Source organism: Cyclospora cayetanensis, unplaced genomic scaffold (assembly GCF_002999335.1).
Source record: "Cyclospora cayetanensis isolate NF1_C8 unplaced genomic scaffold, CcayRef3 CcayRef3_contig_177, whole genome shotgun sequence".
Classification (NCBI taxonomy): Eukaryota; Apicomplexa; class Conoidasida; order Eucoccidiorida; family Eimeriidae; genus Cyclospora; species Cyclospora cayetanensis.
In genome coordinates this window covers 23,577-42,196 of record NW_020312122.1, presented here as the reverse complement: position 1 = coordinate 42,196, position 18,620 = coordinate 23,577, and the positions used below count along the sequence as shown (strand labels likewise).

At 53.3% G+C, this 18,620-nt stretch overlaps 3 protein-coding genes across 3 annotated transcripts; 1 reads left to right on the top strand and 2 right to left on the bottom strand.

The window, feature by feature from the left end:
• Positions 1-511: 511 nt before the first annotated feature.
• On the bottom strand, positions 512-4,697 carry LOC34622798. Its single transcript, XM_026337324.1, has 2 exons — positions 2,243-4,697; positions 512-2,106 (listed from the first exon to the last, which is right to left on the bottom strand). The coding sequence occupies exons 1-2, from the start codon at positions 4,695-4,697 to the stop codon at positions 512-514; spliced, it is 4,050 nt and encodes a 1,349-aa protein (XP_026193109.1).
• Positions 4,698-5,801: 1,104 nt separating this feature from the next.
• On the top strand, positions 5,802-9,229 carry LOC34622797. The gene is made up of 6 exons (XM_026337323.1): positions 5,802-6,449; positions 6,599-6,682; positions 6,847-6,967; positions 7,148-7,454; positions 7,596-7,991; positions 8,920-9,229. Exons 1-6 carry the CDS (start codon positions 5,802-5,804, stop codon positions 9,227-9,229), a joined length of 1,866 nt encoding a protein of 621 aa, XP_026193108.1.
• Positions 9,230-9,727: 498 nt separating this feature from the next.
• On the bottom strand, positions 9,728-10,969 carry LOC34622796 (CBL-interacting serine/threonine-protein kinase 11). Its single transcript, XM_026337322.1, has 3 exons — positions 10,642-10,969; positions 10,221-10,428; positions 9,728-9,872 (listed from the first exon to the last, which is right to left on the bottom strand). The coding sequence occupies exons 1-3, from the start codon at positions 10,940-10,942 to the stop codon at positions 9,728-9,730; spliced, it is 654 nt and encodes a 217-aa protein (XP_026193107.1). The 5' UTR covers positions 10,943-10,969.
• Positions 10,970-18,620: the final 7,651 nt, after the last annotated feature.

Genomic DNA, 18,620 nt, shown 5'->3' with positions numbered 1-18,620 from the left:
CCTATGCGATACATATATATAAGTGTATCTCTGGGCATAGCCGTGCGTGCATAAATATGACTTGTTGCTGTCCCTTGACGTTTGTTGTAGTTTGGGCCTACTAGTTTTCTCGAGTCAGGTCCTTGTACTCCTGGCTTTTGTATGTGTGCAACCTGGTGTCCAGGACTATATACTTGTATTTTTCCTAAGCTAATACCAATTAGCAACAGGTACTTCACGTGTTGTTAAGCATTCTACAGAAAATGCCCCGGCGGGCTCTCAGATCTGTGCGCAAGGGATCTGCAAAAGAAAGACATCCTTAGCCAGAAGCTTGATGCCTCAACATTCAAAAAAGTAGACTCCATGGCACGAAAACGAGTTAGAAACGAAAGCTTTCAGAACTCATTGCTGTTCAGTCAAGCCGTCGAACCGCATATCGATAGTAGCCCTACAAGGGCTTTACAATGAAAAGGCTTTTCGCGACCTCGATAAAGCGCTTAAATAATTTTTGGTATATATGCATCTCTTTTCGCTAATTTTGTTTAGTTCTATTCGACTCTATTTGCTCTGCGCCTCCATTGAGTTGGTGGCTTGTTTTAGGCTCTTCCTGGTGCTCGGGGAGATACACACTCCCAAAAAAGCACCGCGTTAGGTAGAGACCTTGCAGTTGCTGTTGCAGCTGCATGGCCTCCGACAGGGCGGGCGCAACTTTGCGGGATCGCTTCTTTCGTGTGCCGGATGGATGGTCATCAGTGGATCCCTGGTGCTGCCGAATATTTTCAGCAGGCCCCCTTTCTTCATCACTGTCAACCTCCGAGTTTCCAGCCTGCTCGATATCTGACGTCGGTTCTGCTCCATCTGCATCGGCTCCGCCTGCTTCTCCGGATCGCAAGAGCAGGTCGTCAGCGGAGACACCAGAGCCGGGGAGCCTAACAAGGCCCAGGTGCTCGAGAGTTCCAAGTGCCACACCGAAGCGAAGGAATATTTGATGCAGTAACAAAGTTGGCGACCCCTTGCTCCGCTCTGAAACCCCTGTCTCGGCCTCAGTTTGCAGGTCCTGCAGAGCCTTCAGCTCCAATGGAAGACGGTCGCTCGAAGACTTGCCTTCAAGCACCCCCTCTCCGCAGTCACCATTGCTGCTGCCCTTCTTGCCCCTGCGACCCCTGGCCTTGGCAGAAGCGACGCCTTGTTGCTTTGCTTGCTGCTCCTGCCGCTGCTCTTTCAAATGCGGCTGATTTTGTATATAGGTCTCAATAAGATCTGCGCAAAAGGAACAAAAGAGTGTCCATAGGGAGATTCTCCTAGTACCGAAGGCAATGCGACGATACAGGAGCCCACTATCGTCTGGAACAACGGAGGCCTTTCCCGCATTTGCTAGTTCATTTTCTCCTGCCTGCTGGTGGTACTCCAGCGCGCTGTTGTTCAGACATGCAAGCTGCTGCAGCACCTCAGCAGGCCTCAAGGGATGTAGTCGAGCCAACGCATCTGCAGCGCCTGCCTCTGCGCGGTGATGGGGGACCCTCGGGACCGCAAGGGCGGCAGCAAGATACTGTGGCTGCTCTGCCGCGCAGCAGGACAGAGACCATACACCCAGTTCGCAGCCTAGTGGATGCCACTGTGGCAGCGGCAGCAGGAAGTGCTGCAAACAATCTCTTGCCCAGTCCTGAAAGCGAGAGCAGAGGCTGCCCTCCCCGCCGCTGCTGCTCCTGCTGACAGTTGTACCGAATGTCTTTGCGAAGGAGGCTGTGCCAGTGCTCGCCCGTCGTCCAAGTCCGGAGATGAAACCGGGCCGGACGTCATGGCCTCGCTGTAGCTGCTGCTCGCACGCCTGCTGCAGCACGTTGATCAGTTTGTTCATTGTCTTGAAGAGCTCAGCAGCTTTGGCGGGTGTAGGAGTTGGCTGTTGCACCTTATACTGCAGCTGCAGGCGGCTCTCCAGCTGCTGCAGTACGGCCCACTCCCTACGGGACTGGCGGCTGAACTGATACAGCGCCCCTAGCAGCGCATTTGGCACTGCTGCCGAGCAAGCAGTTGTAGCGGCAGCGTTAAGTGCCTCCGACACCAGAGTCGTGACTAGGCCCCCCACACGGCAGCAAGCTCCCGCCACACGCCTCACTTCTTCGCAGACTGCAAAAAAAGCACAACAGATTCGCAAACGCCCTCTGATGCACCTCACGCACTACTCGACACTCCAGTCCCTCCCCAGCGTCGCACGGGACAGCCTTCTGGATGCGGGGGCTATGCGTCGCAGCAGAAGACGTACTGAGGGAGACAATACGCGTCGCTGCAGCAGACGACACTGCCTTTCCTTGCAGCAGGTAGTCGTGGTAACCAGGCGTCCGGTAGCCTCCCAAAATCTGCAGCAGCAGGTTCACTGCAGGGAGGGCACTGCTGCCGCTGTCCGTGCTGCTTAGGGCAGCGGCTGTCTCGGCTGCACTGAGAGCAAACGCCTGCCGTTGCTGCAGCACATGTTGCTGCAGGATCACCAAGAGCCGCATAGCCAGACTTGCAGCAACGCGCCGCTCTAAAACCTGCAGTGCAGCAACCGGTAGCACTTGCTGCTGCAAGATTTTTCTACGGGTTTCTGTGGAACGCTGCTCCTCTGCTACTGCAGACACAGCAGGACTACCCCACCATTGCTGTAGCACGGCGGAAGCTCTTGCGATGGCTCCACACGTTGGAATCTTGATGCACCCTTCCCCGGTTGGCGCCGATCGGTGTTGTTGCTGCTGCCTTTCAGACCTAGTAGCCTTGCAGCAAGGCAATTCCAGCTTGCTTGGGGCAACAGCGAGCAGCTCCGCATACAACAGCGGGAACTTGCTCATCTGCTGTAGCAGCGCTGCCTCCTGATGAGGCGTTAACACGGCGGCAGCAAGCAGTGCGAGACGCCTTTCGAGCGCCTCAAAGTCTACAAAGTCTCCAGGAGAGGCAGCGTCGGCATCCGATGCTGAGGCTGCCTCTTGGCTGCTGCAGAGTCTGTTGTGGCTCCCCCGCACCACAGAGCGCACCCCGACGGAGAGGAAGGAGAACGGGTGCTCTGCAAAAAACTTGTAGAGCAGCATCTTAAGAACCCTCAGCAGCTGCAGAACCGACGCCCCTTGGTCAAGCAGCAACTCCTGAAGCTCTTCTATAGCTGCTGCGGGCAGCACAAAGGGGGCACTGGCAGGGCAGCACAGCAGCAGCTGGAGCAGCGCGTCATGCACAGCAGACGGCCGCAACAACACTGCCGCATCGATCTGCAGTAGCCGCAGCGCTGTGGGATCTAGTAGCTGCTGCACCGCAACAGCAGATGCAGCAGCAGAGGCAAGAACCAACACGGGAACTCCCTGCTGGACACGCAGCACTGCTAAAAGAAGCAGCAGCTGCGAAAGAACGCGAGGCGCAAATGACTCCAGCTCTTCCAACACAACTACCAAGACGCTGCTGCTGCTGCTGCTCGTCCGTATTGCCGCGGCATTGACGTCATCATCGCTGTTGTCTTCAGAAGCACTGGATTCGCTGCTGCTGCTGCTGCTGCTGCTTCCCACAGTTGCTGCTACACGCTGAGAGCGCGTCCTTACAGCACCTCCCTCCCCGGAGCTGCGCCAGCTGCAGCAGAAGCCTCTGTTGTGCTTCTGTAGCTGCCGCTTCCACAACTGGCCAATTCTGCTGCTAACGTCGTGACCGACGTATCCGCCGTCCTCCTCATCTGCTGCACGCACTGCTCCTTGTGCTGCGGTGCTGTCATCAGCCACTCCCTCTAGAGACTGGAGGAGAAGGAGCAGCTGCTGCTGTGCATAAAATCCACGGGGCTCACCCCATGCAGCGGCAGCAGCAGCATCGGTGGCAAGTTCTTCAGGCAAGGATGCATCTCCAAGACACTCTTTCTCAGCCTTACTGCTGCTGCGGCCGATACAAGTGCTGCAGCAGCTACTGCCCTTGAGTTGCCCATACACGGCACGCAGAGCAGCCAGGGGGTTCGTGCAGTTGCTAGCCCTGAGCACAACTTGCCTAAGAAACAACTCTGCGTCGGTGCTGTTATTGCGGCTGGTGCGGCCAATACGACGCCCTCCGCAGCAGCACTTGGCTTGCTGCTGCAGCTCCAACTGCAGCATGCGCACAGCCAGCCGGTGGTCCTCAACATCTGCCCCTACGTGCATAATGACAACAGGGAGAAACTCGCAAAGAGTCCCCGAACTGCTGCCGCTGCTCGAGCGCTGCAGCAGCTCGAGAGCCCCGACGGCCGCGTGGGTGCGCACAATGCGGCAGATGCCTTCCAGCTGTTGCCGCATTGCTGCGGCGACCGCCGCCGCTGCTGCGAGCAGCAGCGCTCCCTGGTGTTCCTCAGCCCTTGTACAGCGCAGAAGAATAGAAGGAAGCTCTGCAGCAGAAGCAGGCGCGGAGTCATAGGGGTACCTCCCAAAGACTGGTGGGACTACTACAGACATCGGCGTTGGTCGACTTTTGGTGCTGCCCCGGCTTCCGCTTGCTCCCTCGGCTTCTTCATCATCTTCGAAATCCTCTAGCGCCTCTTTGAGAATCTCGCTGATGGGTTGCTGCTGCTGCTTCTGCTGGCGTTGGCGGTGGCGAGCCTCGCGAAGGGCTGGCTGTGGGACTCCTCCTATAGCAGCAAGAGAGGGGGGGCCCGTGGGGGGTGTTACTGTGAAGCAACACGTAGTAACCGAGCGGCTTTCCTTTCCCACACTATCGCCATACACAGCCCACGGCGCAACCGGCATTTTTGCAGCTGCAGCTACGTGCGCTGTAAGCTTGGCTTCTCCTGCTGCTCCCGCACCGCTGGATCCGCAAGTGCTTTATTGTAGCTCTAAAGAGGCGGCGCAGGTACAGATACCGAAAGCATCCACGGCTTGCGAGCAGCCAACCCGAAACCTTGCGCCAGGAGCCTTGGCCGACTCCTTGTCGTGAGCTGTCTCTCTGAACGCCCCCGTGGAGAACTCGCGTGCTTCGCGAGAAGCTGCTGGACGTGCTGCACCTGCAGGTGCCAGAAGATATTTGGGCACTACTAAGGAAGGCTCCTCTTGATCGCCGAGGGCTGGTACCCGGAGCCCCGGCAGGTTGTACTACTGGTGGGGTTGCGGCGCCCGCCGCTGGCAGCTTATGGTGCAAGTTTCCACGAGCCCCCTCACGTTATTCCTTGATACACTTCCTTGCAGAAAAAGAGGAGGGCCATCACACGTTAAACCAAGAGCGACAACAACGCCATCTTTACCTGAGAACTGCTGCCGGGGCCCCCTGCTCAGCCCCACATCGTGGCATCATAGCCAAGCGACGTGATATGGGGGCCTTCCAACCGCAACGCCTATTTTTCTCGTTCTAGGGTCTTTGTGGACGCCTATCGCACTGGGAAATCGCCCCCTTGCCCCTCTCTCTAGATGTATTCCCTGCTGCCGTTCATGTGTCAGGATTTCTAGACGTGGTCTCACACGCCTTGTGCCTAGGGGCCTTCAGAAAACCCTAGGAGAACCAAACTTTTCCCCCTTAATACAAAGAAGAGGGCTCGGGCCCCGCTGCAGCGCATCTGCTCTTCCGGTTTCATATGTATGAAGCTTGGCATCTAGCACCGAGTCCCTGGTAGTGGCTGCCAGAGTGGCGCTTCACCACCCCAGGCAGCTGCAACAATAGTACCCGCACAGGCAAGAGCAACAGCATCAGTCGAAGTAGTAGTAGAAGCAGCAGCAGCTGCTGCTGCTGCTGCATCTGCGGCAGGTGGAGTTGCGTTTGAACGGGTACAGGAGCGTTAGCACCACTGGCTGCAGGTCGCAACAGGCACCGCAACAAGACTAGGAGCAGCAGTTCGCATCCTCAGTAAGAGTACCTCGCGGATGACCACTCCCGAGGACATTGACGCGTTCTTTGACGCTCTTGTTGACAGCGTTGCTGCGGCAGATGATGCAGAGGAGTCGCAGCAACACACGGTGGGGCTCTCCACTGCGGAGTCAACTTCTGGAGGCTCTCAGGCCCTAGCGGCAGCATCCGAAAGCACAGAAACTGCACCTGATGCGGCTGGAACTGCCCTGGTTTCTTCCGATCCTGGGGATGCGCCCTCGACGCTACCGACGGCCCCTGTAGTGGAGCCTTCCCTAGGAGCTGCACCTGCAGCGGTACAGCCAGCAAAACCAGTAGCACAGCCTTCTCAGAGCACACTTTCAAAGCCACCAGACAGGCAGTGTGCCGGCTCATGTCCTCCTTCAGCGCCGCCGCAACAAGCCCCCCTGCAACAAGCGCCTCCTCCTCATCAGCAGCAGAAGTCTGATGAGGCATATGCCTGCGAGCCACCTGAGCTGCGCTCAGAGCCACCTTACGCATACCGGCAGTACGGTGACACAGAGGAAGGGAGACAGCAACATGCGGCGGATGCCGAGATGGAAACAGCGGCCCTGTGCAGCTCGGCCCTGGCCGTTTCCCGTCTCATAGAAAGCAAGCTCAAGGAAAATGAGCAAGTGCTCTTTGCCATTCACGAAAATATGACTGTACGTGAGGCACGCCGTGTCTCTATTCGATGTACTTTGCTCCTCAGTGACGTTTTTTTAACGAAGGGCTTTTCCCCTGTCCTCTTGTCTGTATCCATCAGCGTCAACCAGGTGGAGGATGCGTCTGGGCCTGTTTCTTGTGCCTCCAGGTTGGACGCTTTGGGGAGGCCCTTTGCTACTTTGAGCGATTACAGCAAAATCTGCTGTTTCTTGCCATGCTGGCGGACCAACATGTGCGATCGCCATCTCGCCCTGCGTATACAGGCTGCTTCCGCTCGCCTTTTTCGCAATGTCTCCCCCCTTAGAGGCGTGCTTGCTGGCCCGTATTTTGGCCGTGGATCGTCCTGCAAAGACTACTTCCAAGCTTTCTAAGAGGGCCTTGTGCGTGTGCATGCAGCGGGGAGGCCTTACTGAGGGATCTCTGGAGGCGCAGCAGCAGGCGTTCTACGGCAACCGCGATTTTTGGAGCCACGAAGAGATGCAGCGCCTGCATCACGCGTTGCGAACTCCAGGCCAAGGTAGGCAGAGGGTATTTAGACTTCACAGGAAACGTGGGGGCGTCGAAAGGCAGTACGTGCTGCTGCCCCCTCTCAGGGACGCCTTGCCTAGTGGCACACACACAGAGCATCCGAAAGCCCCTTCCTGCCGTTGCAGCTGCCACGTCTTTTCGCTGCGTTCCTGTTTATGTCGCTTCTCAGACTTGCAGCAACTGGCTGTTGCCGTTGGCAGCAAGAGCCCTGCACAGATCCTTTCCTACCTGTCGCATGCAGCAGACCGCCACCTTGTACATCGAGCAGCAGCAGGCCCTGCGGCTGCAGCTGTGGCTTCTGCTGTCACGGCCATTCCAAGTCCTGCTGTCGTGCCTCCTGTTCGTCCTGCTGCTGGCTCCTCGACAACTGGGCCTATGCAGTCCTCTGGTGCGACCTCCTTGTCTTTCTTGGCGCATAGTGACGCGCTGCGATATCTGTTGCACCCTCGTTCCATAGTGGCAGCAGCTTTGGTGCCGTTATAGAGATGCCGCCAGCGGCTTCAGACTCCCGTCAGGTGTTCTGCCTCCTACAAGCGCTAGAAACGCTTTTTTGCCGTGTCCGTCGCATGCATTTGGCCAGTATTATTGGGGTTGCTGCTGCTTTCCTGAATGCGCAGGCGCCTTGGTGCGTGTGGCATCTTGTGTGTCGTTGCAGGTGGAGCTGTTGCGGTTGCGCTGCAGCAAGCACAGGACTCCCAGAAGCCAGAAGAGCAGCAGAAGCTCCAGCTACCGCAGCAGCAAAACCCCGTGCCGCAGCTGCAACAGCAAGTGCCGCAGCAACCGAATCAGACTCCGCAGCCCCATACGCAGATGCCAGAACTGCGGGAGCAGCCTAGTTTGCAACAGTTCCAGCAGCAGCTGTATCCAGCAGCTACGAGAGTTCCAAGCTCCCAGGCGCTGCAGCACACTCCACATTTGGCAGCACCACTACTCTTTCAGCAACCCCCGTTGCAGCAGCAGACCGCAGCCGCACATGGTGATCCGCTTTTACCAAATACTGGTTTGCAGAGACAGCAGCCGCCTCTCTCCCAAACGGATTCTCTGCGGCACCAACTCTTACAGCAGCAACAAATTCAGCAGCCGCAGCAGGCGCTGCAGCAGCAACAGCACCCGTTGCCGACGCAACCGTCGCCTATGCAGTTCCCTCAGAAGGGTTCTTAACGCTCAGAGGCGCCCATATAGTTGCACAACTGTAACTTATGAAACGTACAGCGCTTTTATGCACTGAGGGTATTCATTAGCACTCTCATGCATGTTTCCTCCCTCCGTATCAGCTGTGTTACCGTTGCCGTTTAGACCTTGTCTTTTTGTTTGCTCATGCCTTTGTGCTGTTGAGCACGATGATATATGCTTTCTACCGCTCTAGCCCTACTTTCGCTTGAGTCTCCCTTTTAAACCCTTTTTCTCTGCCCGCTAACAATGCACTATCTTCCTCCGGGACTTCGTATCCGACTTCTCACAGATAGTCCAGGCTGCATTTGTCAGCAACTCACTCTACTTACACGGCGCCAAAACATTAGCTATCTACTCTGCCGCTGCTGCTGCCTCTATTACCAATGGTTTTAGCTGCAGTGGCTCTGCCCAGCAATCATACGTCTGACCGGTGTAGAACCCTAATTATAGCACCAGTGAGTCTCGGCCTGCAGTTTGGGTTCGGAGGTCCCAAAGGCCGCAGACCCTGAATTCTGCTTGAGATTAATTGCTCTCGGTAGGTTCTCAGTGGCTGAGCTAATAGGAGAGGACAAAGAAATCGCCAGGCCTCCGAAAGCTAGGTATAATGTGGAAGCAATACAGAGGCCGCGTAGCCCCTGAGTGCACCAAAGTGAATTCGTGTACAGCTACCAAGCAAGAACGCCGTTAGTGGCTTATGCTTTCTTTGGACACCTAACTCATATGCAGTGAGGTCTGTGGAAGATCCTTTAAATACTGTGCTTGCTGCAGCTTAATGCACACAGCTGGACTGCGATTAACAACTGCCTCAAGTGTCCCACCCAACTGCATGCGATACGCCGCACATAATGCAGCAGCTAGCTTATTGCTTCGTGCTTCCTTTCTTAATGTAGCCTGTCCTCGCCCACTTACAGCCACCTCCGCCCCCAAGCGTGCCCACTATGCTGCTTGCTCTTGCGGGGAGTCGTGCAATGCTCGTCCTCGAAGTGAGGGCCAACAGGGGGACTGTAACACTGGTGTGCTCGTTGAGGCTTCACTGATCGCTGCCCTAGGACTTTACTGGACGCTGGGTGCGGGCTGATGGGGGAGAGAAGATTTCACACACTTTGGATAGGAATCGGCTGTGGGGGGGCTTCGTGCCTGGCAGGTACTGCTGGAGGCCCGACGGGAATTGCTGGGGGCCGTGGTGGTGCTGCCTCTGGACAGGTAACTGCGGCGTCTCCTCTGCAGGTCTCCACCTACTGTCTCCGCAGTGACCATTACCCGCTGCTGCTGTTTGGTGGACGCACGCAAGAGCACCTGTAGATGGCTTTGGAGATGGTGTAGGCGGAGGCTCCTTGCTTTCACTGTTGGGGGCTTTCCTGGGGGCCCCTTCCACGCAGAAGCTGGTCCCTAGTGTACACTTAGTGCTGTCCCCGCCACTCGCGGAGCGCATAGTGCTGTTACTGCATCTAGGCTCGACGGGGCATCTCAGCCTGATCAGATTCGTTCGAGGAAACGCAGGCAGGCTGTGCTTCTCAGACTGCCATAGAAAACGCCTATGAAAGCTTGATGGTAAGAGAAGAACGGCACCTTATCCCTACCAAGGATTGGCGAGGACCTGCTCGGCCTTTAGGCGACCTTCCGGGTTGAGGACCAAAAGCCCTTGTAGCAGAGTTTTCGCTTCGGTGCTGAGGGACTGTGATACGGTGTATTCCCCCGCCGAGATGTTCGAGTAGAGCTCCCTGCGCAGGTAGAACGAGAGGACAGCAATCGAGCTCTGATCGAATTTGCTAAGCCACCAAAGCAGGGCCTGAATAAGCATACAGCAAGCCCTTCGGAACCCTTCGGATACTAAACTAGGTGTAGGGAGGCCTAATGTAAAAGGCGACCCGATGGGCTCTTCTGTGTCAAGAGCCGACAACTACGAAGAACCCATCGAATGGATTGCTAAGGCAACAAGACTTGCTTTCTCGTGGTGGTTTGGTAGGGGAAGGCAAGGGGAAAGGCGGCAGGTTGCAGTGTCAAACGGTGTCTAACAAAGGGTTGGGACAGAGGACTCCAGCCGCTGCTTTGGGTCAAGCACTCCTCACTCGGGTTTTTGCCCCTTAAAAGGATAGCAGCCGTGAAGCATCGCATAGAGCACAACGCCAAGAGACCACATGTCTGCGGCGGTACCCTCGTAGTCGCTCTTCTTCAGGATCTCAGGTGGCATATAAGACGGAGTGCCGCAGGCCATTCTGCACTTCACCCCTGGTTTCAGGAGACTCGCGAAGCCAAAGTCTATCAAGCGCACTCGGCCTGCAGAAATGGGAAAGAAGGCTCTTTATGTGATTCGCGGGCTGTAGTGCGTTTAAAGGTTCGGGAGGGGAGCACAGCTTGCAGAAACGATGCGATTCGTGTCAGGGACAGCGTATAGCGTCCTCGTTTCAGCGAATGCTTCGCATGCTGTGTTTTGTGTGCAGAAGGCGCAGAGCTGGGACATTTTGCCGATTTTCTGCAACTGTTTTTCACCCTTGTCATCGAGCAGCATGTTTTCGAGCTTGAGGTCTCTATGCACGACGCTTTGGGAGTGCAGATAGGCGACCCCTTTCGCCACGTCTGTAAAGAGCCGTCTTGCGCTTGCTTCAGAAAGTCGACCTTTGGGGTTGCTTCGGACCAGGCCATAAAGGGAACCCCCACTGAGGTGCTGCATTACAATATACAAGGCCTGTGGCTCATTAAAGCTACCCCCGTACTTGACGATGTTCTCGTGCTGTAGCTTCCGCATTATCTGCACTTCGCGGGTCACCAGGGCTCTCTTGTCTCTTTCCATTTGACGGAAACCCTCGTAGATCTTTACCGCCACAGATTTACCAGTAGCCTAAACAGGGAGCCACTTTTCAAGCACGAAACTGTCCCAGGATAAAGTACTTATCCGACTTAACTAGCAAGCTAGATACTATTATGCAAACAGCTCTACGGGTAGCCTTAATGGGGCCAGAGGACTTGCGTTCAATGTAATCAGGACAAGAACGGAAGACAGACAGGCATATAAAAAATAGCAGAGAGTAATAGCTATCGAAGTGAGCTCCGCCGTTTTCATGGAGTGCTAAATTGCAGGCCTGGTACCGCCTTTTGTTTTCAGGCCTCCCGTGTCTGCCACGTTCAGAAGACGAGGTCATTACGGCCTCATTTTGCATTGTTGTCATTGAATTCGAAGCCATGGTGTTTGAATTCAGCGCCTATTTTATGGCCAGACTTTTCTGGGCCTACCTTGTGAACCGCTAGGTGGACGGGCGCATACGCACCCTTCCCGATTACATGGCCTAAGCTGAAGGTGTCAGCAAAGCGACTCTTGCTGCTGTCTCCTGGGGAGGCACGCTGATAAAAGCAAAAAAGCAGAGCGCAACAGTAATGGCTTTCTCATCCCCCCTGATTTTCCTTGACTAAAGCAGGATGAAACTTTTATTCTGAGGAAGTACGCATCTCAGTTTGCTGAGGCCACTCATCCCAACATAAAAGAAGGCGGTTTACTTCGAGCTGCCAAAGATCAGACTGGCGTTTGGTGGGTAAGCCAAAAAAGAAAAGGGGTCATGGGATATGTAATAAGGCTGGAGCAGGTGCAGATCGAGAGACGGCATAGAGAATGAGGCTGGCATACACAAAGTGCCAGGTAGTCTGTGCCTTTACGCTATGCATGAGACCCAGTTGCCTACAACAAGCTGTCTGCCTTACGGGACCCAAGGTCATTGGGTACAGGACATCTTCTGTTCTTGAATATGGTGGTTTTTCATTTTCGCTCCCCGATTGTGGGATCCCTTGTCTTGGAGCATGGGAAAACAGAAATAGTTCTCTTTCGTCCGACGGGCTCCGTAGCACCTGCGGCTTTTGCGCTGCACCACCTCTACCGTGAGAGGCGCTGCAAGCCGCAGTCGTATCAAGGAATGCCCCCTTTTTAAGTGGTAGCAGGCCGTTCCCGAGCTTAGTCGCTCGCCCGTTCCTAAATGCCTCTTTGCCGCTGGTCTAAGGTACCCTGGTGGCACAAGACCTAAGCTATACCCAGCTACGCAAACAGCCAAAGACCTCTACTGATTCAGTACTAATCGATGCACGCCGCTAAAGATCGTCACACGCGTTTTAGCGTCAGGGCATAGGGCCAGCAAGGGATTATTTTTGGAGGAGAAGGATGGTGGGCTCGGCAAATTACAATTCGACGCCTTCGTATACATCCATTTTTTTAAAAAAATGCAGAGCAATCTAAGGTCAGAGGCCCTGACAGCCTTGAGGCATTCGATGTGGTTAACGCCGGAGGTGCTACAGATTTACTGTACTGGGCCGTGCGCGACTGTGCCCCCGTGCACGCACAGCATACCTTTGTTCTGGTGGGGCCGCAGGCAAATCGTTCTTGCCATTCTGCAGACAGCATGGGACAAAGTTTTTCGGTTGGTTTTATCTAGACTCCAGAGCCTGTTGCCACCTTCCCCGCTTTGAGAAGCCCTGTAGACACTTCAGTAGCATCCAGTATAATCAGAGCCTTTTAAAAAGCAGCATTACAGGTAAACGAAGCATATGCCTTGCATTTTGCCAGAAGAACGAGTCTACATGGCTTTTTGGTCAGAGTTCCTGTAAGGGTCACTTCGGCGCAAAGGCTTGGCCAGCGCAAGACCCTCTGTATCTGTTGGGCAGCTATTCTTGTTTCTCAAATGCCAGAATACACTTCAAATAATCTTTTTTGTCTTCTCTGTTTAATGCATCTTGTATAGCCGGAAAATAGGATACGCAGGCATCCCCCTGGGCCCCCACACTAAAGCGACCAGCCATTCCAAGCTGCGTCTGCCAGCGGCATTAAGGGCTCACTAGAGACGTAAAATTCAGGGGACATGCCAGTTGTATGGCCGCGACTCACATTTAGCATCGTACACCTCCGTACTGATAGGGACTTAGGGGCTTCTGCCACCCATTGGCGCCGCGACCCCTGGCTCAGTAGTTCCCAAGCGCTCGCCCTCCAGCCCTTCTGTGCTGCAGCAGAAGGCGAACCCTGATTGGCCTAGGCACCCTATGAGCGGGCCTCAGTGGGCTTAAATTTATCCTCCATCTACCTTCTTGGGCCTTCATAGCGCAGGCAGGACGGTGCAAATCGCAAACCGTGCAGCAGCCACTGGCTGGTGCACTGGCTCCCGATGCCTACGCGCTGGGAGGCAGTTGAAAGGAGGGGCCTTCCAACAAGGGTATAATTTGTGATGTAACGGTCTCGGTACCCTTGCAACCACTTTTTCATTAAACACAACCGACTGCTTGGCCGACTTCGTGTCATGGCACGCATTAAGAGCCTACCAAGCAGTCCATGGAAGGGGCAGGCTTCTACAGAATACTGCTTGATAGGGGACCAGGTAATGCATATTTATTCCTTTACATGGCAGCATTTGCTTGGCACACGAAAAACTGGAACGCGCCTTTTGTGGCCCTATAGTAAATGTACCGTTTCATCGAGAGTACTCTTGGCGTGGCACTATAGATGCACTTGTATACCAACTCAGTGCAAGCAAAATATTAAGTTCTTGACTTATTTTCTACGAAATAAGCCTTACCTTCCCTTGCCAAGCATCCTCGAGATTCTAAAAACAGCGGAAAGGGACAGGTGAAGTGCGCGTCGCTGTGCCCTTCAAGCACTAAGCATTCGCAGCTAGCTGCACACACCTTATTGCACATAGGCAAATAAGATTGCGTCTTCTTGTATTCGAGCTAAAGATACACTGCACAAGATAAAATATAAAAATAAGAAGACCGATTTGTCAATTCTCTACTAACTCTTGGCTAAACGGAACCAGCGCGCAGCCCGCTGCGCCCCCATTCTAAATGCACGTTCTTATGGTGCGCACCTGTCCACCAAGAAGAACAGAGTGAAGGACAAATGAAGAGTTCCCACTCCGTTGTCACTCATTAGGCAGGCAGAAACGCGAAAACAGCGCAAATGAGATCAGCGAAAATGTGCGTCAAACAGTTGAGTGAAATCGACTTCAGCACAGACACACATACTAGCCACTCAGCGAAACAGGACCAAACCAACGTGATGGCGCGAGCGCGATGGCTCAGTGTCGCCCGAGCGCTGAAATATGTAAGCCTCCTGCAACAAGACAACAAAAGGAAGTAACATGTGCAAAGGAATTTAAAATACGCACTAGTTTAGCAATTCCTCCGCACCTCTTAGATGCAATGCCTGCAAGCAAATACAGCTGGAGCATGCAGCGTAGTCGAGTCCCAAGCCCCGAATAATGCATAAGTCAGAATGTAGAGAGAACTACATCGAAAAGACCTTGGCACAAACCCGAGTGCAGAGAGCAGCTTATCGATAAAAACCGGGAACAGTCCAAGTACTACCATTAGAAGAAGGCAGCTATTTCAGGTAGTACAGGCGCTAGGGAAGGCCTATTACTAAGAATGTCGAGAAATCGCGTCGACGCCTACTAGTGCTGTGAGCGAAAACCAGCCACCGGTTCCCCCGTATTCGACAACGCCCGCAACTGCCTTTTCGTTAGTCACTGAATTTAGAGGTTCCCAGACCATTTTACTGGAGACTATGATTAGGTGCCCTCGGCACTGAGTAAACCTCAAAGATCGCGAACTTCAACAGCTCCCCGTAGGTACTCCAGCAATACACAATTCTCTTGCCTGCGAGGCAAAGTTCGCAAATCATTTGGGGACCCTCGAAACTCCTTCGGAAACCAAAAGTTGATAGTTCTGCGGGACCTTCAAATTTGAGGCAAGCTGCTAGGGTATGAATAGCATTGATTCACATGAGGATGGGAAGTGTTCCTAGGCACCTGGGTAAACTTAATAATATGGACAACTTCGGAGCACCACTCAAAGGCTGCCGACCCACCAAGGCCAAATATCCTAAGTTTCAACACAGCCAGCCGCCGCTTTCATATTTTGTCTCTGTCTTTCTTGAGCTGTGCGCTTAAATTTGCTTGCACAAGCCAACTTTTCTCTATATACCTTCGCTTACAAGCGTTGCTACTGAATCCGGACCCATTGGTCTAGGCCTGGATCAGTGATGGACTCCTCTGTGTGAACCAGGAATGCATAATGGCAACACGTAGTCGAATATCATGTTGTATCATAACTCCATTCTGCATGTGGATGAAGCATAAGTCAACTGAGTAAATTTGTGTGAGCGATGAGGCGAAATAGTGCATATGAATAGAGATGGTGTGTTCTGTCTGTCCATCTGCTTCAGGGTCGTTCGCAGTGGTCATATCATGGTCACTGGGTAGGCGGGTCACAAACGCGACCCGAGACACACTAAAAGCCCTCGGGTCCCTATTCGCAGTCATACAGCTGGAAAACCTGTGAAGCCTCCAGACAGGGGTTCAGAACTAATGCGCGACTTCCTGAGCCGTGGCATTGTTGGGGATGAAATAAGGATACTTGCGTACTGTCGACAACGACGTACATGCTATCCTGACCAGTGACCTCCAACTGCCTAAAACTAAAAACCTAATACTGAAATAAGCTTGAATCTTTTCGGAAACCGGAGAGCCTTGAGCAAGGTCAGGTTTAGTAGAATCCCACGGCTTCAGCTGTTGACAGTCTAGGTATGGCAGTGCATAATCCCCTGCGGTGGCGCGCATCCCATGCCATGACAGAGCATGAGAGCTTTTCCAAAGTACCGTTGATGAGCATGGAGCAAACAATCATGAGCATGTGATTTGCGTGAGAGAGCACTGCCCACCGAGGTTGGAATGTACAGTTAACGGATGCCTGGTCTACTCAGAACCACAGCACGTAGTTCTCAACGTGGTAGGTCTTCACCTTTTTGCCATTCTGGTTTTGGCAGTAGTAGCTGGTGCATGGGTGTCAAAGGCACAAGGCACAAGAAATTTCGGTGAGCGGCGAGTCATTACAGACAAGAACTGTTGTATTGCACGAAAAAAATTTTCTGAGGCGACGCGAGAGCGCGTTAGCAACCACATTGGTGATGCCCTTAACATAATCCAGTGACAAGTCGTGGTAGGGAAGGTGCCCACGTCAGGGTATCAAAGTTCGGGAGCTCTTTGTAATGTACGTGATAGACTGATGGTCGCTTTAAGCAAGAATAGGACGCTCCTATAAATAGTGCCAGCTATTATCACGTCCCTCCACACCACATAGACTTTCCTTTCCGGCACTGGATACAGCTGCTCGGTACTGGTGAAGCGATGAGAATAACAAGCAAAACTTGTTGTAAAGAGCGTTGAGACAGTAGCACCAACTACTACGTCACACGCATAGGTTGTTAGGAAGAATCGGAGCTGATAATCGGGCAGCGCAAGCAAAAGAGGAGTTATAGGGCGGTCGATACGCGTCTTTGCTGCGGCAGTTTCCTCCCTTAATTAATTCTTCAGTAGGGTGTTATAAGGGGCAGCAATCCGAGCAATCCCAAAAAAGAAATTTCGGCAATGAGATGCAAGCTCATGAAGCTATGCAACGTTCCAGAAGGTGCATGAAGGTAAAGGCCACCCCTTGACTACTTAAATTTTGGTGCAGCTGGCTCAGTTACTGTTGCCAAAAAACGGAATACAAGAAACACAATCGTGTTCCTGACAAGGAGCACCTGCGTCCTTCCAGGTCCACCGCTTTGCCCTTAACATCTAAAGCCCATGCCTTAGACGCTGGATGTGCTCTTGAACGTTCCGGCTTAAGGAATTGACCTTGGCCCTGTAGGCGGCCATCCACCCCTCCTGTGTAGGCTCATCATACATTTAAGCCGAGGCATTAACCAGTCCAAAGGGTGTTCGAGTATACTCTGTTGTACAAGTGCCAATGTGGAATGCCGCTTTTTGACTGTTAGATTTGTAGAACAGTCTTTTATGAAGTCAAATGCCGACTAAGCGGTTTTGACCGAAGTGCTCGTGAGTAATTCTTCAATCAAGGGCATTAGTAGCTTCGGTTTCACACGTTTCGGGCAGGGGCTTGATAGTAAAGCTCATGCTTCATATTCCGTCCATTTTATGCACCAACACCGCGCTATGCGCAAGAGCGCTGGCCCTCTTTGGACAAATAATCTGCCCGTCGCTTAATCTCCTCCCCATGGTTCAAGGTCCCTTAGTACCAGGAAACAGCTTGAGACCGACTGCGGGATTTGCTTGGCACGAGGCGTTGGACGACCAGCAGGCGGCCAGCCTGCATGTATATGGCCAGTTTTGACACATCTGCAAAGTCTCCTTGACATTCGCCCAACAAAGCATTCCTTATCACAGATCCAGCTGCACAGCCAGTCAGACGGGCTGCATGCTCAGAACCGTCATCCTTGCTGCTCTGTTGAGGCGTACGCATGAATACTATGCCTCAACTTTGTCGAATTACCGCCTCTGCCCCGCTGCTGCTTACCACAGAGAAAATAATCCCTGCTGACGAAACTAGAAGTTGCTTTGTCCAGGCGGCTCCCGGTGAACCAACCTCCGCAGAGTGCGAGACTGGCAGCCTGCGTGCCTTCATTGGGTTGCGCATGCCATATCTAGGATTACGTCATGGTGCAGTGGTTCAACATACAATACTTGACCCATGCTAATACATAAAATTTAATTCCAATATAGAGTAGCATTCAACTACAGTGCCTTGCCAGGCATTCCGCTCTGCTGCCCGTCAACAAATTCGGGCCTTCTAGACTTCTCCAACCGATTGCACAGGAAGATTGCAGTTCTGCGTGGTCACCTCATTTAGTAGCTACACTTTACATCCACTTGCTTTTAATGCTAGCAGTATTCAAGCGTCTATGTGAACTTGCATCAGTGCAGAATTGACTTACTGTGGATCCCCGATTGCGGTTATCTCCTCTGTAGCTCTGGGGGCTAGTCCCAGTGGAATCAGGTTACTTGACGGAGCAAAGAAGCCGCATCAAAAAAAGGAACAGCTGCACTCACGCAGCCTATGTATTAGCTGAACAAAGACGCAGCAGTTGCACTCATTTGCTCCTGAAACCGCAATTAGTTTTTCCCGTCCGTAGGCCCAAGCAGTCACTCGTTGTATCGCTGAGGTTCTGCCCACCCCACAACCACCTGACACGACCCTTCAAGCAAACTCCAGATACACCACTAAGAAAACGGCTGTGCGTCTACGCTGGGGTTTTCGCAGACCAATGCAGCACGTCTTTCGATACATCGACCTATGGACAGATTCCCCTTCTTCAGTTTTCTGAGGTCTCCCAAGGCTTGCTGGTGAGCGGCTCTCGACAAAAACCGATGGGTCAGGCTGTGTACGAGGGTTGAACTGTTTCAATCCGCGCGAACAAACAACTTTCGCCACATGAATAATGCCACCATAAAAATGCTTCTCCCTCAAAGATAAAATCCCGCAAGGTGCCCTCCTTTCCTTTTCCTGAAGGGTAGAGCGCGTGATACATTTCCAACCGGCTGATGGAATCTTTGAGCAGTTGTCCATCCTTGCCACCGTCCTACTTTTCTCTTCTGGCGTAGCCTGAACGACGCATCCATAAGCACTTTATGGACTGATAAAGCATGCCTCCCTACCAG